Here is a 26,114-nt window from a genome sequence, read left to right on the forward strand (position 1 = left end):
TCCTATTTTGCTTTTGCTTTCTTTGCTTTTTTCTCTTCCGTGATCCAACCTGGAGAAGGGTTGGTGGGCATAGTGGGAGGCAGTCATTTTGCTAGCTCCATGTGGCCTGAACCACTGTGCTCACACCCAATTCTGGGGCTTCCGTGTGAATAAAGATTTGCGTTCCCACTCCGCCACAAGTTCCTGGTCTCTTCTCTCTGCCCCGCAACACAACCCAACATATACATACCATATCTTTCTCAGCCACTCATCTGTTGTTGGGCACCTGGGTTGCTTCCAGGTTTTAGCTATTACGAATTGTGCTGATATGAACATAGGTGTACACATTTCTTTTTGGTTGAGTATTATGGAGTCCTTGGGGTATATCCCTAGGAGAGGGATTACTGGGTCATATGAAAGGTCCATGTCTAGCCTTCTGAGAGGTCTCCAGACTGCTCTCCACAGAGGCTGGACCAATTTACATTCCCACCAGCAGTGCAGAAGGGTTCCTCTGTGGCAATGTAAATTGGATGGCATACTTCAAAAAAGATAGCAGCATCAAATGCTGGAGAGACTGGGGGATATTCCGGTTGGCCAGGATCTTGTTTAATATTTTGGTATCTATGTTCATCAGAGATATTGTTCTGTAGTTTTCCTTTTTTGTTGTGTACCTATCTGCTTTTTTGTATCAGGGTGATGTTGGCTTCATAGAAGGTGGAAGGGAGTGTTCCTGTTTCTTCGATCTTTTGGAAGAACTTTAGAAGTATAGGTATTAGCTGTTTCCTGAAGGTTTAGTAGAATTTGTGAAGCCAGCTGGTCCAGGACTTTTGTTGTTGGGGAGATTATTAATAACTGTTTCAATTTCTTTGTCTGTGATTGGTGCATTTGGATTTTGTAGTTCTTCTTGATTCAGTTTTGGAAGGGCATATGCTTATAGGAATTCTTCCATTTCTTTCAGATTCTCTAGCTTGGTGGTGTATAGTTCTTAGTAGAAGTCTTGCATGATTTTCTGGATTTCTGTGGTGTCAGTTGTGATACCTCCTCTAACATTTACAGTTCTATTTATTTGAGTCTTCTCCTTTTTTTTTGTGAGTCTGGCTAGGGGTTTGTCAATCTTGTTTAATTTTTAAAAGAACCAACATTTGATTTCATTGATCTTTTGTATGGTTCTCTTATTTTTTATGTTGTTTATTTCTTCTCTAATTTTAATGATTTTTTTTAATGATTTCCATCCTTCTGGTTGTTTTAGGATTCCTTTGATCTTCTTCCTCTAAGTCCTTAGGGCATGAAGTAAGGTTGTTTATTTGAGCTTTTTCTTGTTCTCTAATATGTGATTGTATGGCCATGAGTTCCCCTTTCAGTACTGATTTAGCTTTGTCCCAAATATTTTGATAGCTTGTGTATTTTCATTTGTTTCCAAGAACATGTGAATTTCTTGCTTCTGTGATTCTCTGACCCGGTGGTTCTTAAGCAGTATGTTGTTGAGTTTCCAAATTCTGTGACTTTTAGTAATTTTCTGTTTGTTGTGAAATGTTAGCTTTACTCCTCTGTGGTCTGAGAAGATACTTGGGATGATTTCAATGCTCTTGAATTTGTTTATGTTGTCTTTGTGGCCTAACATGTGGCCTATCCTTGAAGATGTGCTGTGTGGATTTAATAAGAATGAGTATTCCAGTTTTTTGGAGTGAAGAACTCTGAAAATGTCCAGCAGGTCTAGTCTGTCCATCTTTTCATTCAATTCTCTCATTTCTTTGTTGATTCTCTGCTTCATTGATCTAAGTGTGACAGTAAGGTGTTAAAACCTCCCTCTATTACTGTGTTACTACTGATATATTTTTGTAGTTCTTTCTGTAGGTGGTTGATGGCTTAAGAAGGTCCCTCATTGGGTGTATAGATATTAATAATTGTTAAACCTTTTAGGCTGATATACCCTCTAACAATTATGTAATGGCCTTGGATATATTTTATTACTTTATTTAATTTAAAATCTATTTTTTCAGAGATGAGAATGGCTGTTCCTTGCCTCTTTTTTTTTGTGGTCCATTAGCCTGTATGATAGTTTTCTATTCTTTCACTTTAAGCCTGTGTTTGTCTTCTTGGGTCAGATGGGATTCTTGCAAGCAGCATATTGTTGTGTTGTATTTTCTGATTCATCTTTCCATTCTGTGCCTTTTAATGGGTGAATTTAAGCCATTGACATTTATTGATATTATGGATTTAATGAATTATAGTGCCACTATTCAACAATTTTTTATTTGCTCTGAGATACGGCAAGTATTATGGTGATGTTATTGTATATAAGAGGTCTTTTAGAACTTCTTTCAGGGCAGGCTTGGTGATGGTTGCCTCCTTTAACTGTTGTTGGAGAAGGTTTTGATCCCTCCATCTAGTTTCAATGACAGTCTAGGAGCGTATATTATACTTGGTTGAAACCTTTTTTCATTATGAGCTCAGTAGATATCTTGCCATTCTCTTCTGGCTTTTAGAGTTTGAGTGGAGAAGTCTGCTGATAATCTTGTGGGTTTTCCCCTGTATGAGACTTTTTGTTTTCCTCTTACAGCCTTTAGAATCCTTTCTTTATCCTTCTTTTCATTGTAGCTATATTGTGTCTTGGTGTCTTCGGGTCTGGGTTGATTCTGTTTTGGTCTCTCTGGGCCTCTTGAATCTTAATATCCTTTCTGTTGTTTAAGTCTGGGAAGTTTTCTTCTATAATTTCTTCTAGAACATTTATTTCTCCTTCCTCTCTTTCTTCCTCTGGCAGGCCAATTATATGGATGTTAATCCTTTTATGATCATCCCATATGTCTCTGTTGTTGTTTTCAGTATCTCTCCATCTCTTTTTGAGCTCTATTACCTCTATCTTTGTTTTCTCTACCTTATCCTCTGTCTGGCTAATTCTGTTTTCTGCTTCTGTTAGTCTGCTTCCATTCCTTCAGCTTCTTTCTTCAGTTCTGTTATATTATTAGCTTGTTCTTCTAGTTGACCTTTTAGTTCAGTTATTTTAACTTTCATTTCTCTAATTACCTTGAAGAAGCTTGTATTTTCTTTGAGGGTCTCATCTGTTGTTTCCCTAATTCTGATAGCCCTTTCCTCCATGGTTGTCTTCATTTCTGTGATTATTAGGTTTATTATTGCTTGTATACTTTTCTTATCTATGATTACTTCTGACTGATTTGGAGTTTCTTCTGGGATCCTGTCTTGATTCATTGTGGTAGCAGTTTTACTTGCTCTTGATTTAAGCATTTTTTATTGATGTGCTTTTTATTTTTCTTTTCTATTGTGTTTCGGTTACAAGCCACTGTATATTAAATGCCATTATGAAAAATGTAGTCACCCAACCTCAGAAATTACAACAATAGTAACTGAAGCATGGATTGATGCAGTTCAGCTAATACCAGTTAGCAAAACAACACCTCCAGTCCAAGAAAAAATGTCAACAAAATCCAAAAGAAAAAGAAAGACATAGGAAAAAAAGGGAAAGCAAGAATAAACAATTATGCATATCTATTGTCCACTATAAATTCTATACTATAAATTCTATGGATAGTTAGAGGATAAAGGGAAGAAGAGGAGAGTGATATACACATAGTGAGAGTCCACCCTGAGTCAGATTTATTCCCCATAATAATTCACAAATGAGTATCACTGAATTGAGAAATAAAAAGAAGGAAGAAAAGACAAGAACAAGACAAAAAAATAGCAGTGAAAGGAGATTTTTTTTTTTTTAATTAACTAAGAGCAGGGAAAAAGGAGAGTGGATGGAAGAGGTAGAGAGAAACAAGTTCCTTTCACACTAGATAGTCACCCAGTCACCTATGAATGGAAAAAACAAGTTAATTTTGGTCAACCTGAAGAAGGATGGGGGAAAAGGGACACACATATATAATAATAGGGTTTTTTACTCTATTCTATTTTATTATTACTAAAAGTCAGTCTGCAGCTTGGACTGCTCCAGATTGGCTACAGGTAGTCTGAGCAAAAACAGCCAATTGTAAAACATATCTAAAAAAAAAAAAAGAAAAAGAAAAAGAAAAACCCTCCAGGTAGTATTTCCCAGGAAGTTGGTGAGGCTCTGATTGGTCAGGTATTTTGTCACTCAAATAGAGCTCCAGCTACTTAAAAAAACAAAAGAGAGAGAGAGAGAAGGAAAACATAAAGGAAAAGGTTTGGGATGACACCCGTCGTAAGCCAGGAATCTTGGTAAAGTAAATAGCTCAGTGGGAAGCCTGCTATGAACGGCTGTCCAGCCCCTGGGGGCTGGTTCTGGGGTGAGGGGGAGTGGTGAGCTTCAGAAATAATCAAAATATTTCCTTTATTTTTCCCCCTGGCCTCCATTTTCTAACCCAAGAGTGGTGTCACCTTTAGGGCCCCTTATTCACCCTCCTGCTGATGACCCAGTATCCTATCCTATCCAGAGAATCCCAGGTCACAAGCTGATGCTTATTGGAGCTCATGACAGGTGCTGCTTCCAAGTCACCATCTTGGCTGTGACCCCCCAAGAATAGTTGTTGGGATATTGTACAGATGTGGTTGAGTTAGGCAGAACCCACAAACCACCATATTTCCATGTGAGTATTATTATTTACATATCAATCTTCTGCCTTGTTTTAAAAATGACTCCTCCACTACCACATTACCCCCTCAGGGTATCACCTATTCCCTCGAGCTAAAAAACTATAGCAACCATTGCTACAGAAACTTTCTACCTTCCCAGAGTGCATTGTTTTCTCCACCCCCTTTCCTAGCCAATTCAGTCCCAACTTGCCACTTCCAGAATTCTCCTATAAAAGTCACTTCTGTTCCCGCTCTCTCTCTCTCTCTCTCTCTTCCGCTCTCTCTTCCTCTGTCTCTTCCATGTCCCAACCTGGAGAAGGGCTGGCGTGCATAACAGGAGCCAGCCATTTTGCTAGCTCCAAGTGGCCTAAACCTGCTGTGCTCATACCAAACTGTGGGGCATCCACATCAATAAAGAATTGTATTACCACGCCGTCATGAGTTCCTAGTCTCTCTCTCCAGTGAAGCTAGCCTGGCAAATAGTTAATTTTATTCACAGATTTCAAAAATGGGAGCTACTTACTGACCTAATTCAGCTTTCTAGCCCCTTTCTCTACTCTGACACCATTGTCTCAGACAATATTCTTATCCAACTTCAGGCTAGCTATCAAACTCAAACAAAAGTACCATAGTTGTGTACCCACAAGAACACACCTAGAATGGACTTTCTAGCTTTCTTCTACCCTAAGATCCTTAATTTCATATGCTCTAAGACTACTTTTTGGTTCCTGTTCATTAACCATTTTGTGTCCTACCATCTTTCCAGACATCAAATTACAGATGCTGTCATGATTCCATCTTGGGCAGATAACCATACCAGTGTGTCCTGGAATCTTGCCTCTACAGAGTTCTGGCCTACTGGGGAAAGATAGAAACAGGCTGGTATGGCTTTACCTGCCAATGCCCATGTCCAGCAGAGAAGCAATTACAGAAGCCAAAACTCCTACCTTCTGTACCCCCCAAAAAAATTTGATCCATACTCCCAGCAAGGGAGAAGGGATAGGAGGAAGATAAAGAGGCCTCTGAACTCCAGCTCCATCAGCACCCAGAGAGGGGGATAAATGGAAAAGGAGAGGGATATATGGAGTTAGTAATGTTGTCATAAGTGGCTTGGAGGGCAAGAGAGGATTTGATCTGTAAGAAAAAGGGGGAAACTATGTATAAATGATGACAGTTGTAGAGATGATGGTTGGCCCATGTCTACAATATTGGGGGAACTGTGGTGGCTTGCAGTGGGGAGACTGAAGATTTAGAACTCTGGTGGTAGTAATGTTGTGGATTTAAACCCCTGTTGACATGTTATTTTGTAAAGTAAGAAAAAAGAAAAAGAAAAAAAATTATGTATTTATTATTGAATATAGTCAGAGAGAAATTACAAGGAGGGGAGGAGTCAGAGGAGAGAGACAGAGAGATATCTGCATCCCTACTTCACCACTTATGAAGCTTTCCCCTTGCAGGTGGGGACCAGGGGCTTGAACTTGGGTCATTGTGCACTTTAATGTGTGTATTTAACCAGGTGCACCACCTCCTGGCCCCTTTAAAATGTTTTAAAATATTTTTATTTATTCATTACTTGGATAGAGTCAGAGAGAAATTGGGGGGGGAATAGAGACGGAGAGAGAAAAATGCAATTCTTTTCTTCACTTGAACTGTTTCTGTTTGTTTTTAATTATTTTGAGGCTCTGTGCCTCTTACTGAAATTGTGATTAGAACCTACCTTTCATTTCACACTGAGCTCCACTGAACCCAGGGCAACACTTCCACTCCAATGAGGTGACAATCTTATGTTGCATCCTGTAGACAGGTCTAGACACCTTCTGAGGTCTGGAGAGAAGTTAAGGCAAACAGGTCACTGTCTCACATAACATGATCAGATGAAATGGTATATGTAACACCTGATATCTAATAAGAATTCGATAAGTGTTGTATGTTTCTATCATTATTGCTGTCACTGTCCTTGCTATTATTGATGAGCAGTATTGCTGATGAACATCAAGCTTAAATTTCCTTAAATAGATTATAAGAAATATCATGTGCTATACTGTTTGTTTGTTTATTTTAAAAAAACATTTAGACCTATTATTGCATTTTCTATAATACTGTAGCTTTCCCTCTGATAGTACTTTTTTTTTTTTTTTGCCTCCAGGGTTATTGCTGGGGCTTGGTGCCTGCACTACGAATCCACTGCTCCTGGAAGATATTTTTTCCCTTTTGTTGCCCTTGTTGTTTATTGTTATTGTTATTGTTCTTATTGTTATCATTGTTGTTGGATAGGACAGAGAGAAATCAAGAGAGGAGGGGATAAAGGCAGACACCTGTAGACCTGCTTCACCACTTGTGAAGTGACCCAACCTGCAGGTGGGGAGCTGGGGGCTCAAACCTGGATCTTTACACCCATCTTTGCACTTTGCACCATGTGTGCTTAACCCACTGCACTACTGCTAGTCACCCTGATAATACTTTTTAACTAAGTGAAAAACTTGTGTTCATTTGGACTTTCAAATGGTTTATGAGAAACATTCATTTTACATATTGTTTTATTATTTTTTATAGCCTGTAGTTTAAAAAGTTCTGTTTTCCACCTGAGGAAGATGGGTCCTGAATTTGGGGCAGCTTGGAATGTTCCTACTCATGACCACAGAATGTGAGTACTAGTATAGTCATGGGCCCTTTGGAATAAATTAAAATAGGCCTACTAACTATCTAGAAAAGGGAGGACTCCCTTGCCAACTCTTCATCTGAACTATTCCAGCCTTTAGGTTCATGATGTCAACAATTTGTTTGGCTTTATATGTTAACTCTTTTTCAGCCACCAGATTACAGATGCTACCATGATGCCAACCAGAGTTCCCTGGGCAGATGACCCCACCAATATGTCCTGGAGCCCCGCTTCCCCAAAGCCCCAGCCCCACTAGGGAAAGAGAGAGACAGGCTGGGAATATGGATTGACCTGTCAATGCCCATGTTCAGTGGGGAAGCAGTTACAGAAGCCAGACCTTCCACCTTCTGCACCCCATAATGACCCTGGGTCCATACTCCCAGAGGAAAGCTGGGGGGGGGGTGTGTGGGATATGGAGTTCTGGTGGTGGGAATTGTGTGGAGCCATACCCCTCTTATCCTATGATTTTTGTTAGTGTTAATTTTTAAAAAGACTGTTTTCCTTCAGATCATTGTAAAGTCACTGAAGTCATTAAATTAAATGTCACGTGAAATTAATGAAATTAAATGTCAACTAAATGAAATTCAGGAAACTGCTATCACTTTCAACTTATACTTTACCATCTCCTGAGCCTTTACATTATATTGTCATTTTTCTCATATAGTAGTTCTCTGAGTGGTAGAGATCTGAGAAACTGATTTTTTTTCTTTTTTTGAGGTTATTCTGGTTTAATGCCTTCTTTCCTTCCTTCCTTCTTTCCTTCCTTCCTTCTTTTCTTTCTTTTTTTCTTTCTTCCTTCCTTTCTTTCTTTCTTTCTTTCTTTCTTCTTTTTCTTCATTTCTTCCTCCCTTCCTTCCTTCCTTTCTGTCTTTTTTTTTTCATTGCTACCAAGGTCGCCATGGGGCAGGGTAGGCAGGTGGGCATTCAATCTGTCCTGGGCAGTCCAGTGAGACCCCACCTCCCTGCCCTACCCCTTGGAGGGTTGTTTTTATGAAAAAATACTATTTCTGAAGAGAAACCTGGTGAGAGACAAAAAAAAAAAAAAACTGGAACATTTTACCACAACATTTAATGGCAATAAACTGCAGGCTTTGTTAAGCATAAACACATTTCAGTCATATTGTTCCCATATCTGTGACTTTAGTATTTAGATAATATTTTATCTAATGGGACTATAAAATGAGTAAACATTTTCTTGCTTAATTCTCATGTCAGTTTTACAATGAAAATATATGGCTTTTTAGAACAGAGAGGGATTAACTTGCTAAAAATCCCATAACTAAAAGTGATAGAGTTGGAACTTCAGTGCATATTGTGGTATGTTAGCTATCTTAGGGGGGGTTGCCAATGTGGCAACAGAGGTAATCACTTTCTTAACTAAAGCCTGATTATCTGGAGAAAATATATTACACTAGTTGGAGCTTTAGGAGATTTGGGCTTTGGTTTCTGCTCTCACCTGACAGATGATTCAGTAATCTGTGAGTTTATCTTTCTCTAAAGAAGGCTTTGGTGGGGGGCGGGGAGGCTGGGCGGTAGCTCATGGGTAGTACACATGGTGCGAAGCGCAAGGACCTGTGTAAGGATCCCAGTTCGAGCCCTTGACTCCCCACCTGCAGGGGGGTTGCTTCACAAGTGGTGAAGCAGGTCTGCAGGTGTCTATCTTTCTCTCCCCCTCTCATCTTCCCCTCCTCTCTTGATTTCTCTCTGTCCTATCCAACAACAAGGACAGCAATAACAACAATAATAATAACAAGAGCAATGATCAACAACAAGGTCAACAAAAAGGGGGAACAATAGCCTCCAGGAACAGTGGACTCGTATTGCAGGCACCGAGACCCAGCAATAATCCTGGAGGCAAAAAAAGTAAAATTAAATTAAATTAAATTAAAAGAAGGCCATGCTTAGTCCAATAAATTTTGCTCAGTGAACAACTATCCTGTGTCATTGCACCTCCAGTTCAGTGACTACAGCTAACTTGACTCTCTGGTGTACTTGACTCAGACTCAACTCAATAAAGGTGATGGACACTAAGGTACTAAAATAATGACAGTTGGCATGATCCATTCAAAACCAAAGGTAAAGTATGAGAATAAAGATCATATGGATAGTCTGTTTGAAGTGGGAGGGAAACCTCAGCTTGAATTCAGAAGATCAGTTGTGTTGGTGTTAAAGAACTGACAATGTCTGCTTTGTGTCTCCATTCTATTGGGAAATCATCACATAATAGTGACTGAAGAAAGAGGAGTGCAGCTCAGCTCTGGCCAGGCCCTGAGCTTTTCTCAGTTCTCTGGCCCATGAAGCTCAGCTTAGTCTTTAGGGGCTAGGAAACACTTTGAGTTTATGGATCCTTATAGTGCCCTGTTGCAGACTGCCCAAGTGTCAGACTCACTGCCTGAGTTATACATGCATTGTGTGTGTGTGTGTGTGTGTGTGTGTGTGTGTGTGTGTGTGTGTGTGTGTGTGTGTGTGTGTAAATCTGCATAACATCAGCATCTAGTCCTGAATGACAATCTCATGTTATTCTGAAACACCCCTCACCCTGCTGGACACTGTGACTGTGTGAATTGAGATAATTCATCAATTACTCAAGCCCTCATTTTAGAACAATAATGTTGATGTAAGAAAATGGAAAGCAGATGGTATGAGTCACTACAGTAGACAAAGGGAGAAAGGACCTACTTCACCCATTGCAATGAATGTTTTGTTAGATTAGGCACTTCTCTCAGATTTGGGATTAAAGGAGAGCCATCGCCAAACCTTCAAAATGGTTTGAACTGAATAAGAATTTAAAGGACAGTCCTATTGATAAGGTCACAGGGTAGAAATAAAACAAGCATGATGGCTGGCAGTAACTGAAGATTTGCAAAGTACCAAACACCAGGCAAAGTATGTTTACTGCATCATCTCAGACACTAAAAGCAACCATGTACTATCTGCATTTTTAATTTCCTCTTGATCCTTCATCTCTTTGGATGTAATGACTGTCCCCTGGCCTGTATTCCCAAATCTCCCTTCCCTCCTGGTTAATACTGTTAGAAATGTGGATGCAAATGACAGCAGAGGAGCTAGCTCCAGAGCCCCTCCCAGGTTCGGCACTAAATGTTAGAAATATGAGACACTAAATGAGGCAAGCAGAGACAGGTGTGTAGCCCAAGGAACGTTTTAATGGAGTAGCCAGGGGAGAGCTTGAGGAGCCCATCTAGAGTAGCCAGGGGAGCTTAGGAGCCCAGGCCAGGATTCAGAGAGCCCAGCCAGAGGGAGCTGAGAAACCCACCCTGGAATAGGCTGGTGGGCCTTATATACAGTCTTAACTCAAGGGCTTAGATTTATGATCCACTCAGAGAGGTTTCTGGTTGGTGTGTCTGGTGCAGATAGGAGCAAGATAAATTTTTCCTGTGAGAGTGAGAGATCTACTTGTTCCCAGCAACACCCCCTTCAGTCCGTTTCAGTGAGTTCCTCCCATATGAGTCGGAGGTCAGGCCTCAGCATATTTCCTTCAAATACTACGTATTTCTGGCCACACATGATTATGGCATAAGCATAATAATGTTTCCAGTTAGCATAACATACCTCTGAGAACATGACCCTCTGGCCCAGCCACATGGTCCTGCCCCGCTGGAAACATACATGGCTTGGTTGTCTAGAATAACTGTAGGAGATAATCTGCTATGCACATAGGCACACCAGTTCCTAAGGAAGAAATATTTTTTGTTAGGGGAAAAACAAAACAAAAACATTACCAGGCAATAGCCTATTCACTGGTTCTTTTCATGCACCTATATCTACAACTGCCAACAGCATTGAATAGATAATGTGAGAAATTGATATCTAGGTTTCAAATAACTGGTGATGAGACAAAACATACTTATTTCCATGAGTACAATGATGCACTTGTGGAAGGTAAAGAAACAGTACAAGATCAAGGCCAGGTGGGGGCGCACATATATTACAGTGCACAAAAACCCAGGTTCAAGCCCCTGTCCCACCTGCAGGGTGACAGATTTATGAGTGGTGAAGTATGGCTGCAGGTGTCTCTCTTCCCCTCCCTATTTCCCCCTCCCTTCTCAATTTCTCTCTGTCTCTATCCAATAATAAATAAAATCTAAAAAAGAAAGACTACAGAATAAAACAGAACTCAAAGCAACACCTGTATTGTTTTTGCTAAAAGATAACTCAAAACCCAAGACTAACCTTAAAAAAAATATTAGTGCTTTATTGATTTTTGCCTGAGCCTGACAGCTAATGGTGGGCTCTGGATCAGGGAAGCGAGTAGCTCCCAAATATGGGGAAAGTTTATAAATACTGTTAGCTGTAGACCCCATCGATCCGATCTAGGGCCCATATCTATTCATATTCAGCACAGGAACCTGTATAACCTCTGCATCCCTGTAGGTCTGAGTTAACATTCCATGGTCATAGCTAGGAACCTTTTAGGCTGCACTCATTTCAGGACCCATTTAAATCACTAATATGCAAAAGGTTTTTTTTTTGTTTGTTTGTTTTGTTTTTTTGTCTCCAGGGTTATTGCTAGGGCTTGGTGCCTGCACTATGAATCCACTGCTCCCAGAGGCCATTTTTTTCCCATTTTGTAGCCCTTGTTGTTACCCTTGTTCTTGCCATTATTACTGTTCTTATTTCTGTTGTTATCATTGCTATTGTTGGATAGCACAGAGAGAAATTGAGAGAGGAGGGGTGACAAAGAGGGGGAGAGGAAGATAAACACCTGCAGACCTGTTTCACCAATTGTGAAGCAACCCCCCTGCAGGTGGGGAACCAGGGGCTAGAACCGGGATCCTTATGCTGGTCCTTGTGCTTCGCATTATGTGCATTTAACCCGCAGTGCTACTGCCGGACACCCATAATTTTTTTTTAATTGCCACCAGGGTTTTTGCTGGGACTCAGTGCTGGCTACAGATCCACTGCTCCATGTGATCATTTTTTCCATTTTTTTCTTTTCTATTTTTATTTGAAAGGACAAAGAGAAATTAAGAGGCGAGGGGAGATAAAGAGAGAGAGAGACTCCTGCAGACCTGCTTCGCCACTCACAAAACATCCCCCACCCCCACCCCTGCAGGCAGGGAGCAGGGGTCAAACCCGGGTGGTTGTGCATGGTGATATGTATACTTAACCAGGTGCACCACTGCCTGGCCCCCCCTAAAAGAATATCTCAAGTTCTTTCTCTTCTTTTCTCTCTCTCCTTTTTTTCCTCTCTTCCCCCCCAAAGAATATCTCTTAAGTTCTTTCTCTTCTTTTCTCTTTCTCTTTTTTCCTCTCTTCCTCCCTTCCTCCCTCCCTTCCTCCCTTCCTCCCTCCCTTCCTCCCTTTCTCCCTTCCTTCCTTCCTTCCTTCCTTTCTTCCTTCCTTCCTTCCTTCCTTCCTTCCTTCCTTCCTTTCTATCTGGAGAGAGATAGAGAGACCAGGGCCCTGCTCAACTCTGGCTGATGGTGGTGTTAGGAATTGAAACTGTGACCTCAGAGCCTCAGACAGGAGAGTCTTTTGCAGAACCACTATGCTTTTTCCCCAGCTTACTAAAAGAAAAATTTTTTTAAATATTTATTTATTTATTTATTTATTTATTTATTCCCTTTTGGTGCCCTTGTTGTAGTTATTATTGTTGTTACTGATGCCGTCATTGTTGGATAGGATAGAGAGAAATGGAGAGAGGAGGGGAAGACAGAGAGGAAGAGAGAAAGACACCTGTAAACCTACTTCACCGCTTGTAAAGCGACTCCCCTGCAGGTGGGGAGCCAGGGCCTCGAACCCGGATCCTTCCGCTGATCCTTGCGCCACGTGCGCTTAACCCACTGTGCTACCACCCCACTCCCTAAAAGAATATTTTTAAAGATCCAGTTTTTGTTTGAGTGTTAGTGAAAGAGAGAGAACCGTAGTATCACATGAAAGCCCCGTGCTCTAACATTCAGTTACTTCCTTGGTTGTGGAAAAAAAAATCTTTATTTTTTAAATAAAACTAAAAGAGAAAATTTAATCAGATTATGTATTTGAAGACCAAAATCTCCATGCTCTTCACAACTCACAAAGAAGAAAACTGGACTGCTAAGATAACTCACTTGGATAGTGTAGATATTTTTGTCAAGTGTGCAACTCGGGTTCAAGCTGGGTTACTACCAAATTGAAAGAAACTTTGGTGCCATGATCTGTTTCACTTTTTCGCTGCCTCTCTGACTCTATTTAAAAACACCCCCCCAAAAAAAAATCAAAGGAGAAGGTAGTTCAAAGAAAATAAACAGTATGAAAAAAAAAAAGAGAAACTGGAAGAATTTACTCTAGTAAAAAGACTTTTTGATATGTAAAGCTCTCATAAACAAATAATTAGACTTTCATATTTAGTTTTGGCTCATAATATTAAAAAGAAATTCACCTTGATACTAAATGAACTGCTTCCACTTTATCAGTGTATTTTATTATATTTTCCACTCCTATTCTATTCTATTCCATTCCATATACTATAGTATATTTTATTTTAGTGTAGGTACTTTTTTGTCTAGTCTTTTACATAATGCTTAAAATGGGATGCAAGAATTTGTTTTTACAAAACACCATGTAAATAAATTCTTGATAGATTTTGAAAGGTAATCTTACAAAGCACAACTCATGGGGAGTTTCTGATTTTCTCGCTGTCTGGTTAATTTAGGTTCTAAGCAAAGGGGCCCTCTTCATAGATCACCTTTAGCAGTGTAAGTCTTTTTTTAGACAACTTCGTGATGCAGTGTGGTGACCACAATTTTGATTTTGACGGAGTTGGCTGAAAAATGCTCAGAACCACAGGTTAATATTTTAATTGAATTATTAGCACTGTGAATGTTTAGAAGAATGCAGATAAATGTCTCTACAGCTCAAGATATGCTCTTTGGATCCAATCTGTTTGCAAAGTATAAAAGCCAGTGTTGGGACAACTTGTAAGGAGATGTTCTGGATTAGGTATCTATAACATTCATTTTTAGAAGTGATGACTCTAAAGTTACTATGAGCTCACATTCTCCATAAACTGTTTTACTTTACCAAGTATTTACTTCTTAGTTTGCTTATTGTTGTCATCTGGCTTCACTGCTCTGGGATGGCTTATTCAATTAGAAAAAGGGAGAGAGAAAGAGAGTCAGAGGACAAGAGGGGCACAAAAGCTCACCTCAGTGAACCTGGGTTGTGTGCATAGCAAAGCAGGTACACTACCCAGGTGAGCTATCCCATGCACTTCCCAATGTTACTCAATTTAAAAATATTTAATTTGTTCCATATGCGATGGAATATTTCAAACTTGAGAGCCAGAAAGACAGAAAGAGAGAAGCAAGATCATCACTTTGACACAGGCTGGGCTGTGCATGAACCAGGAGCCCCGAGCATGCAAGTCCTGCACTCTACCAGCTAAGTTACATCTCTTGGCTGCCCTATAAATTTATCTATTTTTAATTTTTCTCCTTTTTTATTTACAAAAAGGAGACACTGACAAAACCATAGGATAAGAGCGGTACAACTCCACACAATTCCCATCACCAGATCTCCGTATCCCATCCCCTCCCCTGATAGCTTCCCTGTTCTTTATCCCTTTGGGAGTATGGACCCAAAGTCATTATGGGATGCAGAAGGTGGAAGGTCTGGCTTCTGCAATTGCTTCCCCACTGAACATGGGCGTTGACAGGTCAATCCATACTCCGAGCCTCTCTCTCTCTTTCCTTAGTTGGTTTTTCCCCTGCCTGTGACTTCAGCACACCTAGGCGCATTGCAAACTGCTTCTATTCCAGTAGGTGGCAGGCTTTCCCAAGTGTGCAGACTATAAAACTAGCAGGCTAAGAGATACTGCCATGTTTATTTGGCTTCAAACTTAATTCAGTGGGCCCTGAAAGCTGCCTCTTTTAGCATCTTCCCCAAATAGTCATTTTACAATATTTTTCACATTAAAAAACAGAAGTTGTGGGAATACAAAAAGGTCTCATATCTTACATGCATATTTTATGTTAACACTGGGTTCCAGAGAGCGGACTGCAATGCATGTTGATGAGTAGCTTTAGGAGTAATTTAACCTACTTTATTGGAAGTAAATGGAAATTACTAATGAGAGTATATCGAGCTATAGAATATTTTATATTTACAATTAGCTTATGTTGGCAGTAATGGAGTAAATGTATCTATTTCCCAAGGAAATAATAATAAAAAAACCTTCTCTAATACAAAGGCACATTAATTTTTAGGATTTTTAGAGCAAGTAAAAATGACTGTGACTGTAATTAGAGCAAGTAGAGTGGTCTGGGAAGTGATGCTGTGGACAATGTATTGTATTCACAGCTAATTAAGACATAGTCATAACCTAGGAAGTACTTGTATAGTAGAAACTTGTATAGAGGGGCTGACACTCATGGTGTTAGTGCACCTGATTGAGTGCACATGTTACAATGTGCAAGGATCCTACCTGCATGAGGAAAGTTTTATGGTTGGTTAAGCAGTGCTACAGGTCTCTCTCTCGCTCTCTCTCTTTCTCTCTCTAGCTATCTCTTTCTAGCTATCTGTGTGTGTGTGTGTGTGTGTGTGTGTGTGTATGTGTGTGTCACTCGCTTCTCGGTTTCTGGCTGCCTCTATCCAATAATTAGATAATTTAAAAAAGTAAAAAAGAAACTTGTACAGACAAATGCTATAGATGGAATGTTTGAGGACCCTCACAGTTAATATATACAACTCCTACAGCCTAATTAGATAGTACTGATGCTTGTGTAGGGAAGCGAGGTTTATGGGAGGAGGCAGAGACGTAGCAAGAGAAATCTTCATGAATGAGGTTAGTGCCTTCAGTAAAGTGCTAGAGGGAGCTCTCTCACTCTTTTCTCCACATGGAGAGACAATGAGAATTCTGTACACAGAAGCCCTTCAGTCAACCACTGAGGTATTCAAACTAGGATTTCAGCTTCCAGAGCAGTAAGAAATAAAGTTTATTCATTCAAAAGCCACCTATTGTGGTGTTCTGTGGCCTAAGGAGACTAAGTCAGCACATAAATTTGATTGGTCTAAAACGTACTCACAGTTTACAGTTAAATTACCAGGGAAAAAAAAGGCAATATGACAGACCAGAAAATTAATTTAACAGCTTCTGTGGTTTTAAATGTGAATATTTAAATGTATTTAGACTATCTAAAAAGATATAGAACTGATAGAACTTTAGAACTCAGCACTTTAGACTTTACAGTAGAAATAACACTTTTATCTCATTTCATATTCAACTTTTATTTACTTTCTGGTCCTTTTCATGAATATTTTAATTTTTTCCTGACCATTCTGCACACTAAGTAATAGAATATAAAATGAACAAAAAAAAAAAAATGGAAAACTGAAACACTAGTTTCTGCCCTACCTACTTTTCTTAAAGACCTCTGCTCTATTGAATATTCATATTTCTTTACTCCTTTCATTCTTTCTTTCTCTCTTTTCTTTCTCCTTCTCTCTCTTTCTTTCTCTTTGCTATCATCTCTTTTCCACTACATACCAGTTTGCACTATTTGAACCTTTGCCAATTATTCAATACTTTTCAAGATAATAAAAATTAACAAAATGTTAATGGGTCAGAGAGAATGCCTGAAATAAATAATAAAGTAGAGCCCTATACTCATTTATGGAAGACAGAGAGAAAGAGAGAGAGATTGAGAAAAGAAAGCAGAGAATTACAAAGTTTCTCCCAGAATTGTTGTGAGAACAGAAGTCTTATTTCTAGAAAGAAGAAACTGGCCAAGCAGAGACTGTCTGTGACAGATCTGAAATGGTCTTCTCCCCACCTCCCACTGGACACTGGACAGCAGCTCATAGCTGCTTCTTTATTGTCCCCTGCTGAGGTAAGAGTTTTGTATGAGGAGGCTAGTCTTGGGAAAGAACAAAAGAAATCGACTCTTGCATATTCTGGAAGTTCTGTTGGTCTCTGAACTCCTAGGAAGCGTTCAGTCTGTTCTTTGAGCCACAAAACAGAACTAAGAGCATTTCCCATCCTCAGGGCTTGCTAGAGCCACTCCTAGTTCTTGGGGTTTCTTATCTTTTTTTTTTTTTAAAGAAAGACAGAAACTGAGGACAGAGAAGGACAGAATTAGATACTTGCAGCCCTGCTCTACCACACATGAAGCTTCCCTACTGCAGGTGGGAACCAGGGGCTTGAACCGGCCTTCATGCACTGCTATGTATGTGCTCTACAAGATGCACACTGCCTACACTCCCCAGCCCCATTTCTGTTAGTACTCAGGCTTTCAGGGTCAAACATGATGCTCATGCATCTATCTGCACTAGAACTTGGTGGTTAATGTGGCTGTGAAAAACAACCTATAACTGTAATAAGAAATTGTGTAGAAGCTTTTTTAAAAACATATTTATTTTCAAAAAAAATATATATTTATTTTCCCTTTTGTTACCCTTGTTTTTTATTGTTTTTGTAGTTATTATTGTTGTTGCTATTGATGTTGTCATTGTTAGATAGGACAGAGAGAAATCGAGAGAGGAGGGGAAGGCAGTGAAGGGGAGAGAAAGATAGACACCTGCAGACCTGCTTCACCGCCTGTGAAGCAACCCCCTGCAGGTGGGGAGCTGGAGGCTCAAATTGGGATACTTGTGCCGTGTGTTCTTAACCTGCTGTGCTACTGCCCGACTCCCTGTGTAGAAGCTTTTTTTTTTTTTTTCCTCCAGGGTTATTGCTGGGCTCGGTGCCTGCACCATGAATCCACTGCTCCTGGAGGCCATTTTTCCCCCTTTTGTTGCCCTTGTTGTTGTAGCCTCATTGTGGTTATTATTATTGCCATTGTTGATATTGTTCGTTGTTGGATAGGACAGAGAGAAATGGATAGAGGAGGGGAAGCCAGAGAGGGGGAGAGAAAGATAGACACCTGCAGACCTGCTTCACCGCCTGTGAAGCGACTCCCCTGCAGGTGGGGAGCCAGAAGCTTGAACCGGGGTCCTTACGCTTTGCGCCACATGCGCTCAACCCACTGTGCCACCGCCCGACCTCCCGTGTAGAAGCTTTTTAATAGAACTTCCCTTTGCAGAAAGTCTTCTTTAATTTTATATTTATTTATCTATTTAGACAGGACACAGAGAAATTGAGAGGGAAGGGGGTAAAGAAGGAGAGAGAGAGAAAGACAGGCACAGAGAGAGAGACCAATGCAATGGGCTTATCCATCTCACATTTATGATGCTGACTTTGGTCAGGAGAGCAAGCTGACCAGAGCCTGACTCGCTGGGCCCAAGTTCTGGGATATGCAAGCATCTAAGCTTCATTAATTTGAACTGGCATAGTTATCTTTCAAAGCTGATCTTTGGATCAGCTATCTGCATGCCGTTTGGTATTCAGCTGTGAAGATGTCGAGATTTAGAGAGACCAGTTCACTAATTCAGAACCACAGATCTACACAGAGGTCCAGTCAGAATTCAGCCTGCCTCTGCTTGCATAGACTCCGATAACCACATACTTCCCCAGGCACCAAGATGTCTCATTCTAAAATCTGTTCCCATTCCAAGTGTATCCATATCTTTGCTTTCACACTGGGTATAGTATGTGCACATCCCAAGTGGACTGATATCTTCACTGTCACGCTGTTCACAGCCCACTGACTTTGGAGTTGGATGAACTCCATTCATAGCTACCAAGGTGCCTTGTCACTCATCAGTGACCCTTCCCAGAAAAAAAAACACCTCGAACAGTGGTTTTGCTCATTTCAATTAAAATATAACCACATCTTATCTGCTCATCTTTTTTAATTTTATTTATTCCCTTTTGTTGCCCTTGTTGTTTTGTTGCTGTAGCTATTGTTGTTGTTATTGATGTCACTATTGTTGGATAGGACAGAGAGAAATGATGAGAGGAGGGGAAGACAGAGAGGGGAGAGAAAGACAGACACCTGCAGACCTGCTTCACCGCCTGTGAAGCGACTCCCCTGCAGGTGGGGAGCCGGGGGCTCAAACCAGGATCCTTACGCTTGTCCTTGCACTTTGCACTGCCTGCGCTTAACTCGCTGTGCTACCACCTGACTCCCTATCTGCTCATCTTTTTCCCATCTGATAAGGTGACACCTGATTAACTTATCTAGCTGAAATATGGTGCAACTTCATCCTCTCTGGGTGAGCTTGCAAATCTTTAAAAATATTTTTTTATTTTAATTTACTGAACTGAAGACAGAATACCACTCTACCATTTATGTATAGTGTTTGATTTTTTTTGTCTTCTTGGTTATTTATTTATAATTATCTATTTAATTTATTGGAAGGGGTTAATGGATGATTATAGTACAGCTGTCAACACATGGGCACAATTTCTCATCTCCCCATGGTCATAACAGCACAATTTCTAGTAGTGCCAACTTGAAAGCCACCCAGATGCCCAACGATAGATGAATGGTTAAGGCAGTCATGGTCACACATACAATGGGATACTCCTCAGCTATTGTGTATTCTTGTTAGGGATGCTAAGGTTTGAGCCCAGGGCTGGCAGATGTGACACAGACACGTTAAGGCTGAGTCATCTCTCCATTTGCATCTCATAAATACTATAATTAATTAGGAAAGACAGAAGAAAAGAAAATAGACAAGGGGTCAGAAGGTGGTGCACCTGGTTAACCACTCACATTGCATTGTGCAAGGACCCAGGTTCAAACCCCTGGTTCCCATCTGCAGGGGGAAAGCTTCACGAGTGGTAAAGCAGGGCTGTAAGTGTATCTCTGTCTATCTCCATCCTCTATCCCCCCTCAATTTCTCTCTGTCTCTATGCAGTAATAAATAAATATAAATATTTTAAAACCCTGATGAAAAAAATAATTAATATATTTAGCAAAAATAAAAAGGACAAGAAGAATGCTTCTTACCCTGCCAACACTCAAGTCCAGCAGAAAAGCAATTACAGAAGCCAGAACTCTCACCTTCTGTACCCCTAAAAGGATTATGGTTCATACTCCCAGAAGGGGAGAAATGATAGAGTAAAGATGACCAGAGGGCTCTAAATTCCAACTCCATCAGGAACCAGAGAGAGAAGAGGAAAAAGGGAAGGACATTTGGATACAGTAACAGGTGTATATGTGACTTGGAAAGAAAGAGGACATAGGACCATAGGGGGGAAAAGGGCAAATATGAACAGATAGTTGTAGAAATAATAGTTAATCCATATTTTCAACCTTTGTAGAACTGCTGTAGCTTCCAATGAAGGGAATGGGGACTCAAAACTCTGGTGGTGGGAATGATACAGAGTACCCCTGTTATCTTATAATTTTTTAAATTAATATTAAATCACTAATAAAATTATTAATAAAAAAGAAACAAAAAATCATTGCCTGGGATTAAATTAAGCATAAATAATGCTAATAAAAGTAAAAGCAGAGAAAAAAGAAAGGTTGTGTCTTACTTTCCTCTGGTGGTTTCAAAGCTGGGCTTTTGATGGCTGGCCCTCTGGAGTCTGCTGCTGTCTCCTCTGCTGAGATCTATGTGCCGGGTGTATCGGTCTCCGAGGCCTCCGGGGCTTCCACCTGAGGTCTGAGAGGTGGCTTGTGGCCTAGGCATCCTGGCAAAGCTCTGAAGGAATCTCAGTGTGGAATTAGACAAGACCCCCAACTCAGCTCTGGGACTGGGCTGGGTGGGAGGTTCACCCAAGGGAGACAGCGTTGCTAATCCCAGCACCCTTTGCTCTGTCCTCTGTCCTGGGGGAGAGAAAGTATGGCCTGTCATACCCTCAGGAGGGTCTCCTGGCCCCCGGGGAGGCTGTGTTGAGTTCTGAAGACTATCCCTTGCAGTTCTTGACTCAGGAGTGGTGGCCTTCTCTGGCACCACGACATGGGTACTTGGTAGCGTTTGGGGATCTTGTGTCTCTTCTAGAACCATGAAGGCAGAGGTCCCATTCTCAGGGGCATTGTCATCTTCACCTGGGGCCCGGGTGTGGGTGAGGCCCAGGCCTCCACTCCACAGACTCCACAGCAGGACAAGCAGCCATGATGCCTTCATTTCAATCCCTTGAAGAAGAGAAGAGAGAGGTCTCAGTGAGACAGGACTAATCTCCTTCCAGCCTTTTTGGTAGCTGTTTCCACACTGACTCTGTGCTGACAGACCTCTGCCAGGCTGAGGTATATAGAGGAAGCAGATGGTGATTCTTTTGAGTGGACTCAGGAAGGCTGGCTTCCTGTCCCTTCAGATGTGGGCTGCTCTGTGACTCCATGGGATGGGTCTGAGGGAGTGGGGAAGGGTCTCCCAGGAATCTGGAGGTGAGTGGGGCTCCTGTCAGGAAAGCTCCCTGCCCTCCCCCAGCCACATCAACCTTTTCCCCTCCCTCAGCTCCACTAAGGATTTATGAGACACTGAGTTTGAAAAATTGCATGTTGAAGATGAAGAGTGTGGGATTTTGTTTGTGTTCGCTGAAATTTAACACTGTGTTCTACTACCCCAGGAAACTGAGGGGAAAAATATTATGTTTTCCTATTCTGTCCACCCCACAGAGTTACAGCTTGTTCCAGGGCATCTATGCATGCTTGCAGAAAGCAGGGGTGGGGTGGGTGAGGACTCATTTCCAATGCCTCTGCATTGCTATACAACACACACATACACACATCCTATTTTTATAAATATTTTGGTAATAACACTAATTGGTATTAATCTCAATGATAAGTAATAGCAGAAAGGAAAAAAAAGGAAGGAAGGAAGGAAGGAAGAAGAAGGAAGGAAGGAAAGACGATGAAAAAGAAAGAAACAAAGGAAGGTCCAGATGGTGGCACACCTGGTTGGGCACTTGTGTTACAATGCCCAAGGACCCAGTTCAAGTTCCTGGTTCCCACCTGCAGAGGGAAAGCTTCACAAGTGATAAAGCAGGGCTACAGGTGTCTCTCTATCTCTTTCTCTCTCTATCTCCTTTCCCCTCAATTTCTTTCTGTCTCTACTCAATAATAAATAAAGATAATTTTTTAAAATCATTGTAATGAGGTAATGATATTCTTGACTTTCAATTTTCTTATGGCCTTTCTCGTGTGTTATATGGAGACTATATCCATGTGCAATTTATCTTTTTGTGCAAAGAATCAGAATTTTTCTTTATGAAATGTTTCCTCTAAGAACTGCAAAGCTGGAAACATAGTATTTCTTGGCTTTGTACACTGTAGGCATTACTTTTGTGTATCTCTTTTTCATCCTGGATATAGGAACCTGGGTTTATAACAAAATCTGATATTCCTCTCAAATGTTTCCTGTATTTAATACTTCACTCACCTTAATGTTTGCTGTTCAGTTTGACAAATGCACAGCTGACATATTAGAAGGTATATGATATTAGATAATATAAGGTACACATCAATCAACACCAATTCTGGTTGCTTTTGATTTGCATACAAAGTATCTGCTTCTTTGTTAGACCAAGAGTGATCCCACAAAACTCATACTGATGACACAAGTAAAATGGTCCAGATAGGAGCTGAAATGACATAGTTTGTGCAACACAAACATGATTTTGACTACTAAGAAAAAAGATACCACAGCTTTCTTTGGAAAAAATGGAGACTTAGAAACAACAAAAGTTCAGAAAATCCTATGTAATTTTTTTTCTATTTGACATTCATTTGTAAGTCAATTCCCTTTGACTTAGTAGAAATAATGTCCTGAGACTGTGAGAAGCAACTAGAACAACAGACACAAAAATTTTTCCTATAATTGAAAAAGAAAAGTTTGATTCTTCTTAGGAAAAGTGGATGTGGTGGCAATGAGTCACTCATTGAGTCTAGCAGGGATAAAAAATGCATCTCTGAGGGTAATAAACACCCAGGTGAGAGAAGCAATTAATTTCTGCACCTATAAGACCAGGCTGATAGATGGGTACCCCAAGTTGAGCTTATAAAAGGCAAAAGAATCTATTTCTCATTATCAAACCACTAAGCCACCCTCTACTGTTATTCCCAAGAGAATCCCCCTATTGCTCAGATGGTGTCAGATATATGGAGCATCCTCAACTGGAGACAGAATATTTGTACTTCAGAAATGACTAAAGACTCAAGTTCAAATCCCACTTTCTGAGAATTAGTAAACTTATCAAGTAGCAATTAAGAGAAATAATACTCCTGGAATTTCTGCATAAAGAATAGTAAATCCATTCTTCTAGCTATTCTAAATATAATCCTTGGATAATATTCCCAGTTGAAATTCTATATAAACATTGAAAAATTTATAAAAATGTAAGTGTGATACTTATTATAGTGTTTTCTTACATCACATTTCACAGTATTATAAACATGGGATAACTACAAAATATATGACTATATTATACTATATTATATTATATTATATTATTATATTATATTATATTATATTATATTATATTATATTATATTATATTATATTATATTATATTAACAGTGCAAATTGATTTTCTCTGGAAATTATTCTCCCTTTTATGTGGAATAATTTTATTTATTTATTTGCTTACTTTTTTTGTCATCTCTAAGACTAAGTTAATGTAGGCCAACATTTTCAGATCTATATAGGGGGGTGCTGAAGTTTCCTCTATATGGTAGTACTGCCTGCCATATGGTACCAGGGTACATAGCAAAGCAGGCCCTCTTCCAGGTGAGCTGTCTTAGACTGAGGAGTTAATTGTATGTTGTGTAAATATTATTTCAAACCTTTGAATCACCACAAGACTTAGTATTCTTTGTAAAATGTCAAAGAGAGAAGTAATTTCTGCTAGATTAGTGGAATTTCTTAGCAGTTGGTTTGTTTATACCAGAAACTTTTAACAGAGTTGAAATATTTACAATGGTATTTGATGTTAACTGTTCTCTATAAATCAACTCTGTCAGAAATAATTTCAGGAAACAAAAAAGTCCTTAGCCTATTCCAGTTTATGCTAGAAAATTATTAACAGCCTCTTAGACTAATATTTGGGAAAGATGTATACACTAGAAAGATGGGCAGTTAACAGAGAAACAGGGTATGTTTGATTCTGAATAACCAAATCATATCCTAGATTGTTAATTTTGGCATGCTGCTTAATTCCCTCAGTCATTCTAAGTGAACAGTCTACTTTTATTTTACCAATAAAATGATCAAACTTAAGAAAATTTCATAGGGTAACATTCTATTCATTATAAAACAAATATTTATGTTCAATTCTGATTTATTCTATCACACCCCCCAAAGAAATAGTAAGCATTCAAATCTAGAAAAAAATTCATAGAAAGATATTTTTTGAATTGTCTTGGATTCACTTCTCAGTTGCCTTTCAATTTTTTTTTTTTTTTTTTTAGCTAAAATACATAGTGGGATATTGCTAAGAATGATGATTTCTGTTAGCTTGAATTTGAGGGGAAATTTTGTCTTTTTATAAACTTAATTTTGGTCTCATGATTCTTCTGTTTCCTTCTTCTTTGGGTGTTGTTTTTGTTTTTTCTATTTCTATATACTGTTGAAGGGTGTACACTTCTTACCCTCAACAGCACTGAGGACTTGGCCAAACTGAAACCTCTAATGGCAGAAACAGTAAAAGCCCCCCCCCCCAAAAAAAAGCAACAGAATTCTTAGGAAATCAGAAGACTTAGACAATAACTATTTTACTCCTACCAAACACCATGGGGGTGGGGGGAAGGTGGTTTGAACACCACCCCAGGAGCAAAAGCTGAAGGAAGAGTGAGGGTTTCCATCTTCAGAAGCTGTCCTCAGCCCCTTCTTCCTGGGGTAGCCTCAGAAAACGGACAATTGAACAACCAGCAATGTCATGAAGGTCTCCACTGAATCAAAACCATACCCCTCCCCCACCACCAAGGCTGGGCATTGGGTCAAAGACTGGAGAACTCCATCCCTGGTATAGAAATCTGGGTGGGGAGGGGAGCAGGTGGAAAGCAGAACTCACCAGAAAAACATTTATTTATTTTTAATTTCTTTATTGGGGAATTAATGTTTTACATTCGACAATAAATACAATAGTTTGTATATGCATAACATTTCCCAGTTTTCCATATAACAATACAACCCCCACTAGGTCCTCTGTCATCCTTTTGGACCTGTATTCACCCCCCACCCATCCATCCCAGAGTCTTTTACTTTGGTGCAATAAGCCAATTCCAGTTCAGGTTCTACTTTTTTTTCTCTTCTCAGAAAAACATTTAGAGATGATTTCTAACTCTATAGCAGATGGTTCCCCACGTTGGTGGCGGTGGTGGTTCTTTTTATTTATTTATTGAGTAGAGACAAAGAGACATTGAAAGGGAAGAGGGACATAGAAAGGGAGAAAGAAAAAGAGACATCTGCAGACCTACTTCACTGTTCCTGAAGCTTGTCCCTTCAGGTGGGGACTGGGAGCTTGAACCCAGGCCCTTGCATATTGTAACATGTACACTCAACTGGGTGCACCACAGCCCAGACCCTCCTCACAGTCTTTTAACCACTTCCTCCACTGTCCAGGTAAGAACGTCCATTCTAAGGTTGCAGGGGGTGACTGGACAAAGATGTTGGACAGGGAGCAGATGAGATTAGCAGCATGAGCACATGTACTCACAGCTCAGGAGGAGATGCCCAATGCCACACAGGGTCCCAGAGGAGCTGCTTGGAGTGAATGGCCAGGGGGTAGAGGCAGCCTTTGTGACATATGGAAATGGGATGGACTTTCCCTTGTTCCCATGAGAGGATGTGATTAGTCGTAACCATTACACAGGCTGCCAGGCACTGAAAACCCTGACTCAGGGGTGAGGAGGACAGTGTCTGGTTCCCCTGATAGAAGGCATTGCCTGACTTGAGGAATGTTATCACTGAGAGCAGGGAGTGGAGGGGAAATTGTGGTTGTGACATCAGAAACCCTTCCAATTTCACATATCAAGGCTGAGGATCATGTTGTCTCTCAGTTTTGGGTCTTACCCTCCATAATGTGGTGTTGGTGCACAGATAAACAGTATTGCAAGAAAGTAGGGAGTCTAATACTGGAGAGACAGCTCAGTGGATA

The 26,114-nt window shown here is 40.2% G+C and overlaps 1 protein-coding gene across 2 annotated transcripts in view; it reads right to left on the reverse strand.

Annotated features, from left to right (window-relative positions):
- Positions 1-25,750, reverse strand: part of MMRN1 (multimerin 1) — a 57,313-nt gene extending 31,563 nt beyond the window's left edge. The window contains exons 1-4 of one of the 2 annotated variants that reach the window (XM_060187735.1): positions 25,674-25,750; positions 20,556-21,156; positions 10,763-10,882; positions 6,251-6,357 (exon numbers count right to left, since the gene is read on the reverse strand). In XM_060187735.1, the coding sequence (XP_060043718.1) occupies positions 6,251-6,357; positions 10,763-10,882; positions 20,556-21,148 (820 nt within the window). In that variant the 5' untranslated portion in view covers positions 21,149-21,156; positions 25,674-25,750. Of the gene's footprint in view, positions 1-6,250; positions 6,358-10,762; positions 10,883-20,555; positions 21,157-21,252; positions 21,450-25,673 lie in introns of those variants that run through there. The other variant, XM_060187736.1, reaches the window with a different exon arrangement.
- Positions 25,751-26,114: the final 364 nt, after the last annotated feature.

The sequence above is a fragment of the Erinaceus europaeus genome, chromosome 3, assembly GCF_950295315.1.
Source record: "Erinaceus europaeus chromosome 3, mEriEur2.1, whole genome shotgun sequence".
In the NCBI taxonomy this organism is placed as follows: Eukaryota; Metazoa; Chordata; class Mammalia; order Eulipotyphla; family Erinaceidae; genus Erinaceus; species Erinaceus europaeus.